The following is a 19,688-nucleotide window of genomic DNA, read 5'->3' as shown; positions in this document are numbered from 1 at the left end:
TATGATTCTGTGATTAGTGGGTTCTTGATTTGGCTTGACTAGATGAGGGGATCACCTACTCTTAGGAGGGTTTTGCAGCCCAGCATCAGCTGGCATCCAGAGCTGCTCTAGCATGGCCTACACCAGCCCCTGGGAGAGAGAAATGTCAAAAACATGCTGCTGTTCCTCCCACTCAGAGCCATGTCACTGAGGCTGTTATGTGCACACAAAGCATACTATTGAACTGCAGGGTACAGCATGATAACTTACAGGTTTTCAATTGAGAGCAGAAATGTTTGGGTGATTTACATTGGGCTGGTGGGTGTGTACTTTGCTGAGCAAATGACAGAGAATAAGTAATAATATCTTAGGATCAAAAAGCGACAGACTTGTGTATCACAGAATCACAGATTAGTTTCAGTTGGAATGGACCTTTAAAGGCCATCTAGTCCAACACCCCCCTGCACTGAGTAGTGACATCTTTTACTAGGCCAAGTTGCTCAAAAAAAGCCCCCATGAACACTTCCAAGGAATGGGGCATCCAAAACTTCTCTTGCAACCTGTTGCAGTGCCTCACCATCTCACAGTAAAGAATCTCTTCCTAATACCTAAAGTAAACCTACCCTCTTTCAGTTTGAAGCCATTCCCCTTGCCCTGTCACTACATGCTCTTGTAAAAAGTCCCTCTCCAGCTTTCTTGTCAGCCCCCTTTAGGCACTGGAAAGTGCTATGAGGTGTCCTTGGGGTTTTCTCTAGGCTGAACAATTACAACTCTCTCAGCCTGCCTTCATACAAGAGGTGTTCCAGACCTTGATCATTGTTCTGGCTTTCTCTGGACCCATTCCAACAGGTCCATATCTGTATCCAGATAGATAGATAGATAGATAGATAGATAGATAGGGCTATATTACATTTCTCACTTAAAATTCAGCCTCTGATGAAATGTGCAAATTATTTTCAGTTAAGAGAACAGGCCTTTCAGTGGTAAGAAAAGACCACCCTTAAATCCTTAAATTCCAATTAATGTGTTATTAAAGCTTTTGCACATCTGGACTGCTGCAGGAAAAAAATCTTAGGGAAAAAAGTAAAATCAAAGATAAATCTAACTGTACAAGCAGTGACATAACTTGCAAGGAATACAGAAAATACACGTATTCCTGCATCTCATAACTATTACTGCACGGGCGACCCCTGAAGAAGGGGAGAGAATAATGAGGAGGACTCCGCCTTATCTGAAGGCTAAATAATTACTTTATTATTCTATACTATATACATTGCGTCTAAACTGAATCTGCCTTGCACTCACCTTTGCTCACAACTGCACAGCACTGTACTCATCTCTGATTCTCTCATGACTGTCTTGTGACAGTCCCGACACACACACTTGGCCCTGATAGGCCAAGGGAACAAAACATCCTCACTTTGGGTAAACAATCTCCATATTGCATTTTACTTTGGCACAACACAGGCACAGCAAGTGATAAGAATTGTGTTTTCTTTCTCTGATGTTCAGAGAATGTGAATCCCAGAAATATTCTTGGGAAGAATTGTGCCTTGCTTTTCTCTATGAAGAGAAATATGGCAACACATAACCAGTTTGGAGTTAATAAACTTATGAATTTTAATTTTTTTAACCTAATACTAAAACCTCTTTCATGCTGATGATTGTCTCCCTAGGTCAGTCTCCAGTCTCAAACAGCATTCAATGCTGGTTCTTTGTCCTTTTCCAGAATGTCCTCGTCCACTAGGATCTTGCATATTACCTTCCTCCTTATCTCTGTTCCAGTTTCCCTTAGTACCACTCATCTTGTTTCCCCTAGTCACACACTTACCCTGTTTACTCTCTTTGCTTACTATGCTCACTCCCAGCTTGACACTTTCTCTTCTGCCTGCCACAGTGTCCCCACTTAAGCCTACAAAACAACTTCCAGAACATTCCTTTTTTAAAACCTTTTAAAATCCCTGCACTTTAGATAATAAATCTCAACCACCTGCCCTTCAATCTCTGTTAGTACATCTCCTCTTGGGGTTGGGTTAAGCAGGCTGTCTTCCCAACCTCCCTACAATCTTTTTTTATGATATAATATGACTTTTAATTAAGTGTATGGAAGAACATAGACCTGAAGGAAGACCAGAAATTACTCAGTGGTAGACAATGGCAATTCCCTTATTTTTAAAGTATGTGCAGATAGCTATCTCATCTGTGCTAGAAAAGAAAACAGTTTACTGTTGCCTAACATCTAGAAGATAAACTGACTTCAAACACAAAGAAGAATCAATAAGAAACACAACAGCCTCATTTAATTGCCTTGCCTAATGAAGTGTAAAAAATAAACTGACAGCACAACAAAGAGAAAAGGATAATTGATTTCAGAATGTATTCCAAAGGTGGCATTTGTAATCCAATTAAGGAAAATATTGGAAATTGTTTGGGCTTTTTCCTGACCACGGAATTTCACTATTGTTGATGCTGGATCTTCTTTCCAAGTGATAAAATTTCCATAGGAATCCTTTCAGCTCTTTCATTGCTTCTTTATGCCCACATTTCTCAGCAGAAGATATCTGTACTTTACAGGCACTGGTCTACCATAGCAGGACGGTGTGTGGCTGTCACAGACCACGCATTACATGACAGTGGTTGTCATAATTTGAACGCAGCATTAACAATAATGACTGAGCCAAGCACTGAAAGCTGACCATCGGCGCCGTGCAGACGAGGTTCTGACACCCCCAGCCTCCTACAGCTTCTGTATTTGTGCCAAGAAAAAAGGGATCACTGCCAAGACTGCGTGATGTGCAAGAGCTGGCCTAAGTGCTCTTCCCAAGCACAGTTGTTTTCCCTCGCTGTGTGTGGAAGGGGTCGTAAATTGCTATCCAAAGAAACCACAGACAAGCAGAGTGCCTGCAGTGATTTGTTCCTGATGATGCAGCATTGCCGCTAGGTAGGATTTTTGCACAGTTGGTTTTAACTGGGGATTGTTGAGCACCCTGATTAATGCTGTGGCCAACAGGAGGGGTAAAGCACAGGTAGGAATGGGAGTAGGAATGAGCACTGGGTCCGAGGGACACGGGGAGCTCCAGTGTCAGTGCTGGGTGATGGATGTATCTGCTGATGGGGGAAAACAGCATCCCAAATGAGCAGTTCCTGCTGGGCAGCTCGCATCGGGTGCTCACTGTGCACTGCAATGTCTTTTAGGTTAATACAATCACAAACACATCTCCAAGCACTTAGCCCTGACATCCTCTCCTTGCTGAAACCTTTGCATACAATCAGCATTTCTATGGTGCTTTTATTACCTGATTTTACTGGTTCAAATATCATTTAGTGATAGAGGTAATTAAAATTCTCCAACCAGTGATAATAACTAAAATAATTAATAACCAGATTAGATGATTGAACTGACAAAGTATGCTTTCCTCCTCAGATGGCATTGAAGTGAGCGGGTCAGCTTCAAAATGCAGATGTGAGGTATTATTGTTGTGTCACACAGTCACAATAATTTGGAGGGAGAGGGTATCTTTCCATTTCAGGAAGTTTTCCATCTTCCTTAGCAGATATTTGTCTTTTAAACCAAGATGGCCACAGAGCTGCTGCCACAGATTTTGCACACCGGGGATATGTCAGAGACAGAAATGTGTCCATCCAGAGTTCAGTGGAAGCTCACTTTCATGGCAGGAGCTAGTGCAGCCTCACTTGTAGCCGGTATCCACTGGAGAAAGTCATCACACAAATGCAGTGCTGCTGCTGGTTCACCACAGGGGCTCAGACTCACAGCTGCTAGGCACCAAACCGGTGCAGGCTGGGAAGAGCTCTCAGGCACAGGTCTCCCCTGGCAAGCTTCCTGCAGACAGAATACCCTTGCTTTTTTAGACAGAGTCCGCTTCAGGTGCTTAGTTTTCAGAGAGGGACTGTATCTTATGGCTGGCTCTTGCTGTTGCTGCCACACCCAGTCTTAGAAGCACCACTAAGGTGGTGACCAGGGCCACTTAGGCACTCTTAGGTTTAGAGTCCTATTCCCCTCCAGTGACTGTTAATGAAGAACAATCATATTTATGGAGAGTCCTGTCTTTCTCCCCTGAGGAAGTTCAATGTGAGACAAGGTTTACCTACGCTTTCCTTTTCTACTCCTGCAGAAAAACAGGCTTCACAGCATGCTCATACACTCCCAAATGGCATGTGCTTGTCACTGGCATTGCAGTCAGTAAAAAGGAGTCTGATGCTCATGTTTTGTTCAGATGAGAACAAAACTCCACCAAGCCCCTCTGCAGAGAGTCAGAGTAATTAAAGCACTGCTGGCTGCAAGGAGACATGACAGAAACCATCAGCCCCACCACACTCAATAACTTGTTCTCCTTCAAGGGGATAGCTTTTCTGCCAAATTTTTCCCTTCCTTCCTCTGCATGTGATGTTCCTAGCCTGGGAAAGGTAAAGCATCATTGCATCTTAGCGTGCTGTGCTGCCAGGGGCAGGGACAGCTTTTCTAGCAATGGTTTGCAGCAAGCATCAGCACGTTGCTGGGTTTACTGCTGACCACCCCCTAGCTGTTTCTGTGGAGTCTGAAATGCTTTTCCTTTGATGTAAGGACGCTGGAAACTTCACGTAATGGCAACACAATGCAACTTGGAAACTGTCCGCCCTCTTCTTTCTCACAATGCTTAGCAGGGAGCTCTGGCACAAGACTGCCAGTGGCTCTGAGGAAGACTGCTCACAGGTGATGTAACACCCTGGCATAAAATGCCTTTGAGCTTCCTCCTCTTATCAGGACAAGAAGCTGCATGCAGAAGTGCTGGCATGGTGCAGAAGGGTTTAGAGTCCTAAGAGTTACTGGAAAAGGGGCCAGTGGGTGGGGGGAAAGATCATATGGGCTCTTTTTTTAGCCCACCAGAGCTTTTTGACATTATGTATTTGGAGAAACTGCTATCTGCTATCCAGGTAACTCCCTTAGCAGCCTGATGGAGCTGGGAAGCTTTCTGAAAACAGCAGAGTCAGAGAGTTTCACTTGGCTATCCCCTCTTTGCTTTATATCTGATATTAAATACATTTCCCTGCACTCCTCAAAATCAGTAACAGTATTATTGGAACAAGCTGTGTGGGTCCTCAAATTCTGTCCTCTGCTAATGATATCCTGTCAGTCAGCAGCAGAACTTGTACATGCTTGAGATTACTGAAGCTCTTGACTGCAGGTTTTTCCATGGCACAACACAAGGGATAATCTGGCCTTGTGAGCATACAGTGAAAAAAATTGAGCTTTATTAAAGAAATCAATACTTTCAGCCTAGATTATGCCTCCTGCCAGGGAGGTGACATCATTATGAGTCCAGGTATTCATATTCTGCTGAGCTGGCATCTAAAATAGATCTCATGTTTCCCCAGACTTTTCAGAAACTTCTGCTCAAACCCTTAGAACTTCAATATAGTAACTTCAATGTTCTGCTGGGTTTTTACAGTGCTGTGATCTGATAATTTCATCGCTGGCAGCCTACACTGTGCTTGACCTCACTAAATGTATTTAGGATTAGATGCAAACCATGTGTGTCATTTAGATAAGTCTCACATCAGGCTGAAGTGTTGCATGCAAGACCCTCAGAATGAATGATCCATCTCCCTGGGGGACCAGGAACACATACTGGGTCCCAAAAACTTCACTGAACTGGAGAGGAATATGAGAACCTCTCAGTTAAAACCCACTGCTCAATCTCCTTAAAATCCCACCAGCACTCACTTGTAACAGCTCTGAAGCTGCCTCCATTTCTGCTTGGAGCCTCTAAAGCAAAATAAAATAAAAACATAACCAATAATAAAGAAATCAATAATCTTAGAAAGCACAATCTTCTCATACTGAGAATGTTTTCCATATCTGTAAGTTGGACTTGAAACAATTAAAAACCAAAAATCACAGCCCCAGTAAACACTAGAATCATCTGTTGTATTTTCATTAATTTGTGCAGACTTCAAAAATTTATCATGATCTGATTTATAGTAGAATAAATGTATAACATTGCTGAGATGCATGGACGCTTAGACAAGGAAATTAGCTAAACACATAGTTCCCTCTGTGATAGGACAAATCTGGGTAATGCTGGGCACAAATTATTTTTTCACTTGCTGATACTGCACTTGAAAACACCTTTTACTAGGGGCAAGTTTGGGGGATGACCAGTGAGAAATTAACCAAGGTACCATGGGAAGCACTGCACAGTGTCTGACCTCCCAGTCTGGTAAACAATAAACTCTATGCTAGCTTCAAAATAGCTTTCCTAATAGGCAAAATAGCTGAAATTAGGCTCTTATGAGAACACACGCAAGACAGTTAGTCAGTAGTAACAGTATTTGGATAAAACTAGTTCTGACAAAAAAACAGTGTCAGAATATGAATATACACCCTGCAAAGTAAAATCTAGATTAACAAGAACAAACTTTCAGAAAAGGATAGCAAAGGTTACCAGCAGAGCAGATTGACTCTGCCATAAGCAGACACGGGGCTATGCTTACCAGATCAAACGAGGATAAGATAATGCCAGGTGAGTGGAAGGTACTTAGCGGATGCAAAACCTGAGCACGCTGATGTGTGCCAAGTCTTTTGAGAAGAAACTAGGTCAAACAAGCTGATGATTTACTCAGCTTTTCAAAACATGGAAAACAACCCTTGCATAAAACTACTGTACGGGTAAAACCTTGAGAAGTTTGTTCTGAGGTGACAAACGTGCTTCAGGTGAATTTTACATGTGAAGGGAGAACTAGTTTTGTGTAGAGCCTGTGGGCTTTCCCATGGCTAAGAAAGCAGAAGAACAGAGAGGAAACACACACCCCCAAACCCCCCAGTCCACCCGAGCTGCCGAATCAGCAGGGGAAAGGAACGGGAGCTTGTAATACACTTGAACACTGCTTTTCAGAAATAAACTGTCCTAATTATAATCTGCTGAGCTCAAAATGACAAAAGTCAGACAAAAAGCTGGCAGACTGCAGGAGCCAGGCTGCCTACAGGGGCCTGCCACGATGGGTTAGGTTGAAATTTCTCCCCAGGTCAGTGAGTAGAGGCATCATCTGAAATTTTGGGTGAGTCAGAAAGAGTAGCTTATAGCAGGTGTTAGGCAGGAACATAGGGAAGGATAGGATCAGGTCAGGAAGATGCTGAGGAAGGTGGAGGGGGCAGTGGGGCTGCTTGGGCAACAGCAGGCGTGTTCAGGATGACAGGTTGAAGGAGTGCAGGACAGCAAGGAGGAATGCAGCAGGGCTGGATCCAGGCTTTATCTTAAATAAATTCTGAACTATGCTATCAGGAAAGAAAAAGAGAAAAAGAGACCTGCAGAGTAGATAGAATGACTATAAATAAAATAACTGTGTATTTACAGATAACAAATATACCTATTCATACTTATATTTATAAAATTTATTGATGAAAAAATCAATAAAAAAAAGTATGTGGTAAATTTTTTCATTCTTTCATTTGCTTTTCTTCATTCCAAGGTATTATTCCCAAGTGTTGCAGTAAAGTATCCTTAATATTGCTCCTATAGGAATGGACTTGATATACTTATGTCTGACCCTCATGGTTACTCTGTTTCTGACAAACTGACTAAATACTAAACATGAGAAAATGAAATAGTGGATGTTGGACTGTCTTCTAGCTCACTCAGCAGTGGCTCACACTGAAGAGTGTTTTATTTCATACCAGCATGGCTCCTTAGTCACAGTGAGAACTTCCTTTCTTTGAGTATGGTCAGACCTTGCTAGGTCTGCAAAGCTTCTCTCTCCCCATTGGGATCTCTGCTGTTTATTTTTTATAGTCTGTAGGAAATGTTATCAAAAGACAAAATCTATTAGCTCTGGAGGCTACCCGAGGAGACATGGTAAATAACTGAGCATCATCACACGCAGTTCCAGCAGGGTTGGGAGCAGGACAAGTTGGACAAGAGAGCACAGGCATTTCTTGCAGCAAAGCTTGCTCTGACTCATAGCCTCTTGTCCGACTTTGAGAGATCCTCTCCCTTCATGCAACCTCCAACTCAAGAAACAACAGCCGCTAACACTTCTGCTTCTCCTAGTGCTTGCTTCCCTCAAAGCCTAGCATCAAGTTTTTGCTATGATGCTTGAGGTCAGACTCTTGGTCTTGCTCATGGTGAACACCAACTTGTTCCACAGGAACAGATACTGGCTTTGCTTATGGAGCAGGACTCCAAGATGCACATAAATTATGCACAGTCTGGTCATTCAAGATTCATTACAAATAAAACCAGAAAGCAAAAAATCTCAGCAAGTTGCAGCTGCCAGCACGCAGGCAGCAGTACACGGAAAGAACATTTTAAGGGGAGGGAAGAGGTAACCCTTCTCATTCTCTGACCTGGTGTGGAGGTCATTTTGAGTCATTTCACAGTCCAGGCAGTCTGGGCCCAGGTGGCATGTCACCCAGTGTCTGTGCCAGCAGCTCCGCGGGATCTGTCACCCAGCCAGCACAGCCCGCCTCACTGCACAGTGCTTGTGCAGGAGGGCTCCTGGGTGCTGCCTCCACCAAGCTCGCTGGGCTTCATTCCTGGGGCTCCATCTCTGGTCTGTGTGAAAAGGTCGTTCCCATGCTGCCTGGCATTCCTGTGGGCAACGAGTAGGTGATTTGGTATTGGATTAATAACGAGCAGGGGATAAACCCACATCTCCCGCAAGACATAGGGAGCCCTGTGCGTTATCCTGAAACCGTCAGGGCCAGTGTGCAGCAGCCCTGGGAAACTGGGAGATGGGGACACTTATAAAAAGCAGCTGAAGCCTCGGGCAGCTTTCTCCAGCATGCTGTAGACAGCCCTAATTGCCGGCCTTTTGTGAAACTATTAAGGCCCCTCCTAATCAGTCCCCAGTGGAGCAGTGTTTCGGCGGCAGCTGCGGTGCCGAGTCCCCGAGGCTCCCACGAGCCGGGCGCGGACTCCCACAGGAGCCTTCTCCCGCTCCTCACGTCCTGGGAAACCTCATTCCCGACCCCTGTGCTCTGGGGAAACACGGTTACGGAGTCTGCAAGTATGTCAAGCAAAATCCTAAAACTGGGTAAAACCACAAGCTGGGTCCTGCGGTGGGAGGCCGCAGCTGGGACATCTCCCGCTGCCTCCCGGGCAGGGCCGACCCCTCCGGCCCCGGCCCCGGCCGGCCCAGCGCGGGCAGGGCCAGCGGCGGGGCCCGGCCCTCATGGCTCCGCCCCGGCCCTTTAAGGCGCCGCGGGGCCGCGCCGTGCCGAGAGGCGGCGATCCGAGCTGAGGTGAGTGCTGGGGCAGGGGGGGCTGGATCGGCCCCCGGCCCGGGCAGGGGTCGGGGGTGGCGAGCGGCACAAGGCGGGCTGGGGGTGATGCTCACCCGGTCCCGCTGCCTGGCTGCTCTAATGATGGAGCTGCCACGCACCGGGCTTCCCCGACGGGCCGCCGAAAAAGCCGTCTAGGATAACTGGATAGCCTGGAATTCTTGCCTGTCTGTCTTGCGGCTGGCTTAGGTCTCCTGAGTCAGAGCCGCTGTTAACAAACGGGTCGGAAAGGACTTGGCGGCACCGCGGCTTGTCCCGCGGATGACGTGCTGGCTGCGAGCAGCTGCCATCAAGCCGCAGCAGACAGCCAGAATTGTTGGTGTTGGCGGTGAGATCACCTGGATTTTAATTGCTGCTTTTGAGCTCCCCAGGGGCCTGCGTGAAGTAGCCAGGGAGTCCCGAGGGAGCAGGGCAGGCTTGAGGCGGGGCTGGAGGTCTGAACGTGCTCCCCGCGGGGCTGGGGAAGGAGCCCGGGGCAGCGCTGCTGGGGCCGGGCCGGTGCCGTGTCCCGGGCAGCGCTGCTGGGGCCGGGCCGGTGCCGTGTCCCGGGCACAGCTGCTGGGGCCGGGCCGGGCCGGTGCCGTGTCCCGGGCACAGCTGCTGGGGCCGGGCCGGTGCCGTGTCCCGGGCACAGCTGCTGCAGGCACCGGCCTGAGGCGCCTCCGGAGGACCGCTGCCAGGAGGAGCTCCTGCTGTTGAGTAACTGAGGAAATATTGCCCTTCTTCCCACGCAAGCGTCATAGGAACATCACGGGAGGATAAATGGAAATACCTTCTCTGAAAGAGAATACGGTTACCTTGACCCTTGATGAGTACCGACTTCAGTTCCTTTTTATTTTTCATTTAATGAATTCCCAAAGCCCTTATCAGAAGTTTTGAGTCAGCTAATGGTTGTCGGGTCGTCTAGTATTCTGTCTCTCTCGGGGAAGAAAGGGTGGAGCTGCACCCTGTGTTGCCCAATATTGCATGTGAAATCTGGGGTAAAGCTGGGGAAACCTGATTCAGGTCCTCAGCTCTAGTTTGCATGAAAACGAAATTATTGTTTGCTGACAAAATGATTAAAATAATGTAGGCGCATGTAAATGCACAATAAAACACGAGCATGGCGGTGATGAGAGGAAAAGAGAGAAGTAGTTCTTGTACCAAATACCATTTACATTTTGGAAAGCATACCGAGTGGAAAGGAATCTCTTCTCTTTTATTTTTTTTCCAGTCCACGCATTCCTTTTCCAAAGCGTTGTGCAGCCTATATTCTCTTTAGCTAAGGACGCTCTTTGCTGTGATTGATGTCAGCTGCTGTGCAGTAGCACAGCCAAGCACTTGGATAAAAGAAAATGGAATCTTGAGTTTTAGACTGTACAGTTGTGCCAAGAATGACAAAAGCAAAGTGGGAAATGTCATAAAACTAATTTTATGAGCCAGGTCAGGGTATTAGTGCTAAACCATGGAGCAGTAATGATGCTAATCCCATGGAAGTATTAAACAAAGGGCTATCTCAGTAATTGGTGTCAGTGTGCAAATGGCACTGCTCAGCCACTCTGAGCAAGTTTCCTAAGCTGTTGCTTAGGAATGTACCTAAGGTGCCCCAGTTTAGGTTAATAAACTAATCTTATTTTCCCACATGCCATGAATTGCTGTCTGCCTGTCTTGGACAAAAGTCTTGCAGCAGCTACCTGGCAGCTGTCTTACTTGGGAACCACACATCCTACCTTGCATCCCTAAAACTGCTGACCTGCTGCTCGTGCTGAGGGTGGGAGGCTTGTTTTACCAAGCAAGATGGGTCATGTAATTCAGGTTTAGCCAAAACTGCTGCTCTCAGTTGTGACTGGGGAGTCTGCTCTGCCTTGCCTGGGGTGCGAGGCAGCTCGCTCTGCGCTGAGGCCTGTCCCACACGTTGGGAGAAGAGCCCCTTAGTGAAAAGAGCTCTTGAAGCAAAGTGCTCCTCTCTGGCTCCCTGGGGTGGCACTTCCAGTTCCTCTCTGTTGACAAGGGAGGCAATGGAGATTGGTAGTCCTCTGCTTCTGGCTCAGAGGGATGAGTGCAGAGTTAACTGAAGGCAGCAGGCTTTGTGTGTATCTTCTCCTTGTCAAGCCTAGGAGAGATTCTCAGGGCAACTGAAGGTGAGTTTTGCAGAGAAAAGTCAGAAGCTTCCAAGAAATTCCTTCCGAAATTCCTCCCTAATCTCCCTCCCTGAAAATTGACCTGTACTGCTGTGTGGGGACTCTGCAGGGAGGGAATGCTCCTGCTGGTGGGGTAGGGTGGCAGGAGGTGCCTTTTGAGCTTCCAGTGGGCAAACCATGGTCCTCGTCCAAAAGCCCTGTGTGAATGAGGATCAGTGAGGAGCACTGGGGTGATGAGTGCTGAGCAGCTCTGCTGGGTAGAGCTCTGGAGGCAGTAACCCTGTCTGGCTGCTCTTGGCAGCTCTGTGCTGGGGAGAGCTGGTGGTGCTGAGCTGCAGGAGAGCAAACCAGCCTTAAACAGCAGTCACAAGCCAAGGGCAGTTCAGGCTGACAGCAAGATGAGCCTTCAGCAAACACAGCTGTGTTAGCTCATGGTGGTGGCAGCAGGAGGAAAGCCCCAGAAATCTGGACTGTGGTGGGCAGGGCTCTGCTTTGGAGCTGTAACCCCAGGCAGTTGTGGGAGGAGCTGGGGGGAACCGCTGATGGTGGTGCCAGAGAGTGCAGGGGAGTTCGGCAGGGAGCAGATCAGCTTGAGATGGGACAGCTACTGCTTCTGGCTTAATGTAAGAGACGGTTCCCAAGGCTACAGGTTGACACAGTGGGTAGATGCCTGTCCCCACAGTTTTCTGAGTGTCTATTGCAAGTAATGCATGAGAGGGGTTTTCACTTCCTTTTAAATCAGCTGTGGCTACTTGAGCAGTTGGGTTTGGTTGATATACTGGCCTGGTAAAGGTGCAGTTCATGTAACAGGGGTGGAGTCCCTGGAAAATAGTCCCCCTTAAACTTCTTTGAAGTGCAGGTGTGATCTCAAAGGAGCTCAGAATGTTCCTACAACTGTAATATGTAGTTTTCTGGTGAAGTGAACTTTGGCTTGTACCGCATCCCAAATGACAGGCCCTGCAGTAAAACAAAATGTCCTTGTTGGTACAATTGGTTTGCTTCTGTCAGGCAAGAGGCCCAGCATTAGTGAAGCATAGAAACTGAAATTATATCCATCTGGGGGGGCATTCGTTCCAGGTACAGTAAAGCTCTTGTGCATGAAACTGTAATTTGTGCATATCCAATTTATGTAAGTTTCAAAATCCCCAGGCAGGGATAGAGGACATGGCTCGTGAAGACTGTGTCTCTGTTTTTCTTGCTGTTCAGCAGCAGTGGTCTCTGTTCCCCTTGCCAGCTAGTCTGCTTTTACAAATAGCCGTAGAGAGCCTGCCTAAGCCTTTAAGTCTGCTCTGGCATCTGAAGAGCTGGGAAGTTGAACTGGTCCCAAAAACTTCTCACGCAGTGGAGGGTCACTGTTTTTAAACAGTTGATGAAATTACAGAGTTGTGCTCTGATGCCACACAAACTTCACAGACCTGGTTTAAAGGAGCCTGTAAGCCCAGTTGTCCTGGGCCACGGTGATGGAGGACACTGCATTTAACAAACATCTCCCCTTCTCCCCTGCTGCCTGGCTGGGCACACAGAACCACCATGCCGAACTGGGGAGGTGGCAACAAATGCGGTGCCTGTGGCCGCACCGTCTACCACGCTGAGGAGGTGCAGTGCGACGGGAGGAGCTTCCACCGGTGCTGCTTCCTCTGCAGTAAGTATTCTCCTCCAAAATCTCTCCTGCCATAGCTGTGGGGGTCACAGCACAGGAGGCGTCCCAGACTCAGCTGGTACCTGTGACACACTGGGGATGGCAGTGGCCAGAGGTGACTTTGTCCATCATGATTCCTGCTTCCCCATGTGCTTCCTGGGCTTGGCAGTCCTGAGGGGAGAGCTCACCTGCTGGAGAGGTTTTGTCATATCAGGGGTGAGATGTATGTCTCAGAGCAAAGCACATCCATTTGCACTCTTGCCAGCCTTTTCCTCAGGAGTCTAAGGGATCCTGAGGCTGGAAGCCTGGCTTAAGTGTTGCTCATGCAGAGGAGGAAGGCCAGTGGCAGAGCCTTCTTTGCACTGATCTGAGCTCAGCTGGGCTTCTCCCCTTGTTCCTGGGGCTGGCAGAAGCTGAAGGAACGGTTACCAAACTGCTGCCCTGGAGTCCTGTGCAGACCAAGACAGCAGTGCTCACGAACACAGCCGAGTTGTTGATGCTTTAGCACAGCCAGAAGCCTAAACTTTCTTGGCACAGAGGCCTGTGGTTTATTTCAGATGAAAGGAGTCCAAAGCATTATTTTCCAGTCCAACCAACAAGCCCAGTGAGGCATTGAAAATCACTTTCTATGCTGAAAATACCTCTGCTTAGATGAAGGGAACAAAGGGTCTCTGTGAATCAGAGGCTCCTACTTTGCAGGCAGACAGCCTCTCTGTCTGAATCAGAGAATTGTACCTTATTGCAAACATCAGGTACTCTTTTTGCCCCACTTGTTGGTGATTAATACATATGGACAGAGCTAGGGTTCAGCCTTGTATTGGCTGCAGTTACAGCTGTGCCTCTCAGACAAGTTTGCTGTTAAGTCTGCTGCCTAACCTTGGTGTGCTGTGCTGGCATTGAGAGCCCCGGCACACCTACACTCCTTTCCTTGAGCTCTACAGTGGTTACAAAAAACAAAGATTAGATGCCTCGGCTGCCTCATTTTCAGCCTTTTATGGGAGTTACTATTAAAAGAAACCTGGAACTTGCAGTCAAACAATGGCTCTAGTGTGTCTGAATACATGGTTTCCTTAGTGCATACTTATGTTGGGGTTAAAGTCTGTAGACTTAACAAACATGCATTAATTGATTTACCTATTGGATATTAGTGTCTTATAAAAAGAACCTTAGAGCTAATGATTGCCATAAGCAAAAGTCGCCCAATGTTTTGCAGACATTAAAATCTTTAAACAAAAAATTCATGAGGGCGTTTCTTTTTTTCTCCCCAAAATTCTTTTCCATGGACATAATGCTGTTGCAGATGGAAAGAGCATGCCAGTTGGCACACAAAAGGAGGTTTAAGAAGGAAATAGTTCTCCCTTCTACTGTAACCTTGAGTAGAGGGCTTGCATTGTGCTGGAGGACCATTTAGGAATGCCAGAAAAGCACAGCCCCTCCGGTGACAGCTGTGAACCAGCCCCAGCTCTGCCCTGAAGCAGTACTGAGGTGGGGGATAGGGGTGGGAAACCTTGATGATTTGGTTTTTTTCCCAACCCCACTCTGGCCAAAAGGATAGGGCAGGGCAGGGGCTCTTCTGTACTGATAGGCTTTTGCTTCATGCTCTATGGCATCTGTCAAGGGAAACTGCTGACTGCCCTCTCTGGGTTTCTGAGCAGCCTTGTTCATCAAACCACGGCAAGTTTCCAGGCTTTAAATGTCATGGTCATGAAGAGGTGGGAGGGAATAGAGCCCTTTATGGGGCTAAGCACAATTCACAAATTCAAACAGCAACTTTTTCCCCTCTAATCTCTGGTGGTCCTACTGCCTAATGGGAATTTTGGACAGGGAAAACCATAACATCATTTCTCACTTGATTTTTGGCTTATTGTATGTGCTGATGGAAATAGTCTCTTAGGGCAGATTAACTTTTTTTTTTTTTACCTCCAGTGGTCTGCCGGAAAAACTTGGACAGCACAACTGTAGCAATTCATGATGCTGAAGTTTACTGCAAATCTTGCTATGGGAAAAAGTATGGGCCAAAAGGTTATGGATATGGCCAAGGGGCAGGCACGCTGAACATGGACAGGGGAGAGAGACTAGGAATCAAGCCTGAGAGGTGAGTGAACTGAGCTGGGGGGTGCGTGGCCCTTGTCCTTCAGTACTATTTTCAGAGGAGTCTTTCAGGCTGGATTTTGTTTATGTTCATGTTTGGAATAGAAATGCTGCAAAAATACCCCGGTCTAGTTGAATGCAGGGCATTGAACCTGCGTTGCACAAAGCTCCCACTGGTGACTCTGTGAGTCGGAACAGTAGAAGCAGGAGTTAGTGCAAGCAGGGACGTGCTCATCTTCTGAATGAGCCATAGGGGACTGGATTATGGAGCTGCTGATGGCATTGCATGAGCTCACAGAGGTGAGTCTGGGTGTCACATTGCTCTCCTGTTCAACAGGTTCTTGCAGGGATGGATTTGGACAGCTGAGAATCTGGGGCTACAAGCAGAATGAATTTTTAACTGGCAAATGAAGAATCATTTGTGCTTAATTATAGCCAAAACCAAAAGTCACATTAAATAGTAAACACTCCTAATCTGATTAAGTTCTTGCTGTAAAGCAGACCATGTGCAAAGAAGCTGAGATACATCTCACAACTTGCTTCATGCAAGTTCCCAAATTATTGCGTAATGTTTATATGATATATGCTCTGCAGCCAAGGTTCAGTGGTCCATTCAGGTTCCTAATTATAATCAATGGATAGGGACTTAATGGAATAATTTGTAGCTTACTATCTGAAAAATCCATGTTCTGGTGGAGTTCAGTTCTTCTAGTTAAGTGAAAAGGGGAAGGCTCCTCAGGAAATCAGCCTTTACAGTAGCTTCTTTTTATCCTTTAAAGCATGGCCTTTCTTTTCTTGTTGTTGTGGCTTTGGTTTTTTCCCTACCAAGTGTAATTGGATAGCCTTGCTGGTAACTTACTTCTTCAGTTTTGCAGCAGTACTGTGTTCTGTACCATGTGCTGGGTGCTGGTCTGTTCATGTTGCTAAGCAGAGCAAGAGATCATTTAGTAAAAGAGCAGAGAAAACAAATGTCCTGTTTCTTTCAGCACGCCTTCTCCTCACCGGCCCACCACAAATCCAAACCCTTCCAAGTTCGCTCAGAAGTTTGGAGGGACAGAGAAATGCTCTAGGTGTGGTGATTCTGTTTATGCAGCAGAGAAAGTAATAGGAGCTGGAAAGGTAAGGAACTTCATGTGCTGTTTTGTTCCTGCTGTGTGGACTTCAAATTGAACAAGGTGTGTTATGTCAGTCCCAGCAGGGAACCAGCTGCAGGGCACTTAGCTTAAAATTGCATTTCTTTGCACTGGAAATAGTCAAATCAATCAACTTAATTGGAAAAAAAAAAAGGCACTTCAAATGCAGGGTTATGAGTGATCACCTTAGATTTCAGAGGTGAGTATTTTATATTGTCTCATGCGAGAGACTTTAAGCAAACAACAGAAGCCCCTCTCACCCAGAAGAGGAAACAATCTTTAGGTGTGCAGCTTGTGAGGGAGGCAGAATGTTTCATCTAAAGGGGATGGTCTCTGAAAATACCATGTTAAACTGCATGTCAGGCTGCCAGCTGTCTGACTCACTGACTGCAGAGAGCCAAGATGTGCTCTGAATTCATCACAGCAAGCCCAAACCTTTCAGAATGCTGCTCTGGGCAGGATGCTGGGTGGGATCTAGGGCTTTGTGCTGCTCGCAGAAATGCAGGTACTCTTGTCTGCTACTGGTGCACTTGAGCTGCTTTTCATTGCACCAGTCTCTAATCAATAGTGATGTAGATATCTCCAGTCAATGTGGTTTTTTACCAACTTGGGCAGCCTATGTATTAATACTATCTTATTTTTTTCTTCTAGCCATGGCACAAGAACTGCTTCCGATGTGCCAAGTGTGGCAAAAGCCTAGAATCTACAACCCTAACTGAAAAAGAGGGAGAAATCTATTGTAAAGGTGAGAAAAGACGCAAAGAGCATTTGTTTATGGTTCAAGATACCTTACAAGGACAAATAGTCAATATCTTGCTGATATAAGAACTTTCAGGCTCATGTTCACATGGAAGTGCTCTGTAAGTCCTAGCAATAGAGCAAAAAAAAATAGAGTAAAAATGTAATAGATATTACTAAAGCTACTGATGTAGTTGACATCTGCATCAAGTAAAACATCACATACTGAGAAATGCAGCAGCAGCCTTGCCCTGTGCCTGATCAGAGTAGGCAAACAAGCCAGCAAGCATTATGCTCTGCCTTCTTGAGTGGTTGTGGATATAAACTTGAGCCACACAGTGGTTTGATGACAACACATGTCTTAACAGATACCAAGCCACAGACCTGATCTGTGAACTGCTCTCACAGAGTGGGCTGGGAGCTACACAGACCTGGCTACCGAGTTCAGTCCTGTTAGTTATGAGCTTAACAAAATGTTTCTAAGTGTTGCTTCCCAGGGAGATATTCTAGTGACTAAGGAGAAGCTGCTGAGAATCTTAGCCCAGACAGTGCTGTTCTTAATTAATGTGCCAGAACACTCAGCTACTGCATGTTCATCTTTCTCACAGGTTGTTACGCGAAGAACTTTGGCCCCAAGGGATTTGGGTATGGCCAGGGAGCAGGTGCCCTTGTTCATGCCCAGTGAGGGGGCTAAAAACGCCTTCCAGCTCTGCTGAGATCCTGCCAGAAGGAACAAGAGAGTTTCCTAAATGTTACTAACTACTGTGAAACAGATACTAGTTACTGTAGTGTACCTTCAGCCAATGATTTTAAAAACAAACACACACACTGCTTTTTTCTTCGCCTTGTGTATCACACTGTAACACTTTTAATACTGAGTATCAATTCAATAAAGCTTTGCTTGTTGATATACCCTAAGTGTTGCCTACTTCGTCATCAGTAAATGTGAGGGGAGTGCTGCTGGGTACTTCAGGGGTGAAAGTTACTGTAGTGTACCTTCAGCCAATGATTTTAAAAACAAACACACACACTGCTTTTTTCTTCGCCTTGTGTATCACACTGTAACACTTTTAATACTGAGTATCAATTCAATAAAGCTTTGCTTGTTGATATACCCTAAGTGTTGTCGTCATCAGTAAATGTGAGGGGAGTGTTGCTGGGTACTTCAGGGGTGGAAAAAATGATGCTTTATAGACTTGATGCACAGCTCTGCTGAAAGCTGGACATACACAGTCATGGCCTTCAGAGCTGAATAACACTCCAATATCACACCATAATATATGCATGGCAAAGAGCTGCTCACTGCACAAAAGCAAATGATGCTTTATAGACTTGATGCACAGCTCTGCTGAAAGCTGGACCTACAGTCATGGCCTTCAGAGCTGAATAATTCTCCAATATCACACCATAATATATGCATGTGCAAGGCAAAGAGCTGCTCACTGCACAAAAGCAGTAAATCTTAATCTACTGCTCTGTATGGTGACACAGCTCGGAAAGTGACAGATAAGGGATACCTGTGTGCCTAAATGGCTGCCTGTCTCTGGCACAGTGTCTAGTAAATGAAAACCAAACCATAATATTCTGGGGCGCTGAGCATGCTGTAGTACTGAAGTTATGCACAGACCTTACCGTGCAGGAATATTTCACCAAGACAGCTGCAGATCAATAAGTTAGGTTAAAATAAAAAAGAACTTTGAAACTCTTGTCTGGTTTGCGAAGCAAGCTGATACTTTTTTTGGGATAAAAGAACCTTTCACAACACTGAATTTATGGAAGCACATATAACTGGGACTGGGACTGCTGCAATGACACATTAAGCAAGTGTGTCAGCATGGTCTAAAGCAGTTTCAAGCAACATCTATGACCACGGTCTGAGGCAGTGAAGCAGTTCGAGCCAAAAGCCTAATTAGAAAAATATGTACTACTCTAATACACAAAGAGCATTTTGTACAGGTTATAAAAGAACCATGTGGATAGGAGGAAAAACAAGCCAGCTCAGTGACCCAAGAGCTTGTCCAGTTCACAGAGCAGGAAAGATTAGAGTTGAAAAAGACAACAGTAACTCTGAAGCAGCACATTTCAAGGTGGGAGTGAGGCAGCAAACAACAGCACAGCCTAGGAAACCTAGGAAAAACTCTGTCCTGCTAACCATCAACATTGCTTTCATAGGAGGTCTGATTTTACTAAAGGAAATTTTTTCAAGGAAGTCTGATTTTACTAAAAGGCAGCTAATGGGAGGTGCAAGGCACTGAACCGTAGTTGAGGTATATGGGGGTGCAGAGGACTGGCTTCTTTCCAAAAAACCCCAAACCCAGGAATCAGCTTTCAAATCATCAGGACTCCCAAGCACAGCAATTCCTCTGATGGAGCACTGCAAATCTTGGATGGAGATCTTCAGCACAGGTCAAAGTCTGCCCTGGTCACTTCCTGACAAGCCAAAGGGTGGTCAGCCCAGACACAGCCTCACCAGGAAGACTGCTTTGGGAAGGGGAGAACACCACCACCAATTCTCAATGTCAATACCAAAACAGGACTCAGTGGAAAACACTTTTTTCCTCCCTTTAGATGTGCTCCTAAGTCCTAGCCTTACACTGTAATACACATTGCTGGTTATAAATATCCTGATTAGATTAGAACTCTGTTATCTTGTTTCTACTCAAACCCTAACCTTTAGCATGGATCAGAATAGCCAAGGCAGTCTGTGTCCT

General features: G+C 46.1%; 1 protein-coding gene across 1 annotated transcript; it reads left to right on the top strand.

Annotated features, from left to right (window-relative positions):
- Window positions 1–9,097: 9,097 nt before the first annotated feature.
- On the top strand, window positions 9,098–17,895 carry CSRP2 (cysteine and glycine rich protein 2). Its single transcript, XM_039704187.1, has 6 exons — window positions 9,098–9,217; window positions 12,900–13,018; window positions 14,942–15,110; window positions 16,093–16,225; window positions 16,891–16,984; window positions 17,586–17,895. Exons 2-6 carry the CDS (start codon window positions 12,907–12,909, stop codon window positions 17,660–17,662), a joined length of 585 nt encoding a protein of 194 aa, XP_039560121.1. The 5' UTR covers window positions 9,098–9,217; window positions 12,900–12,906; the 3' UTR covers window positions 17,663–17,895.
- Window positions 17,896–19,688: the final 1,793 nt, after the last annotated feature.

This window comes from Passer montanus, unplaced genomic scaffold (assembly GCF_014805655.1).
Source record: "Passer montanus isolate IOZ18808 unplaced genomic scaffold, ASM1480565v1 scaffold17, whole genome shotgun sequence".
Taxonomy (NCBI): Eukaryota; Metazoa; Chordata; class Aves; order Passeriformes; family Passeridae; genus Passer; species Passer montanus.
The sequence above is the reverse complement of the archived record's forward strand: the minus strand, read 5'-3'. Positions and strand labels throughout refer to the sequence as shown.

Coding starts and splice junctions, on each gene's coding strand:
- CSRP2 (XM_039704187.1), top strand. CDS start 12,907: ATGCCGAACTGGGGAGGTGGCAACAAATGCGGTGCCTGTGGCCGCACC. Junction 16,226..16,890: donor AAGTAATAGGAGCTGGAAAG/GTAAGGAACTTC, acceptor TTTTTCTTCTAG/CCATGGCACAAGAACTGCTT. Junction 16,985..17,585: donor GGGAGAAATCTATTGTAAAG/GTGAGAAAAGAC, acceptor TCTTTCTCACAG/GTTGTTACGCGAAGAACTTT.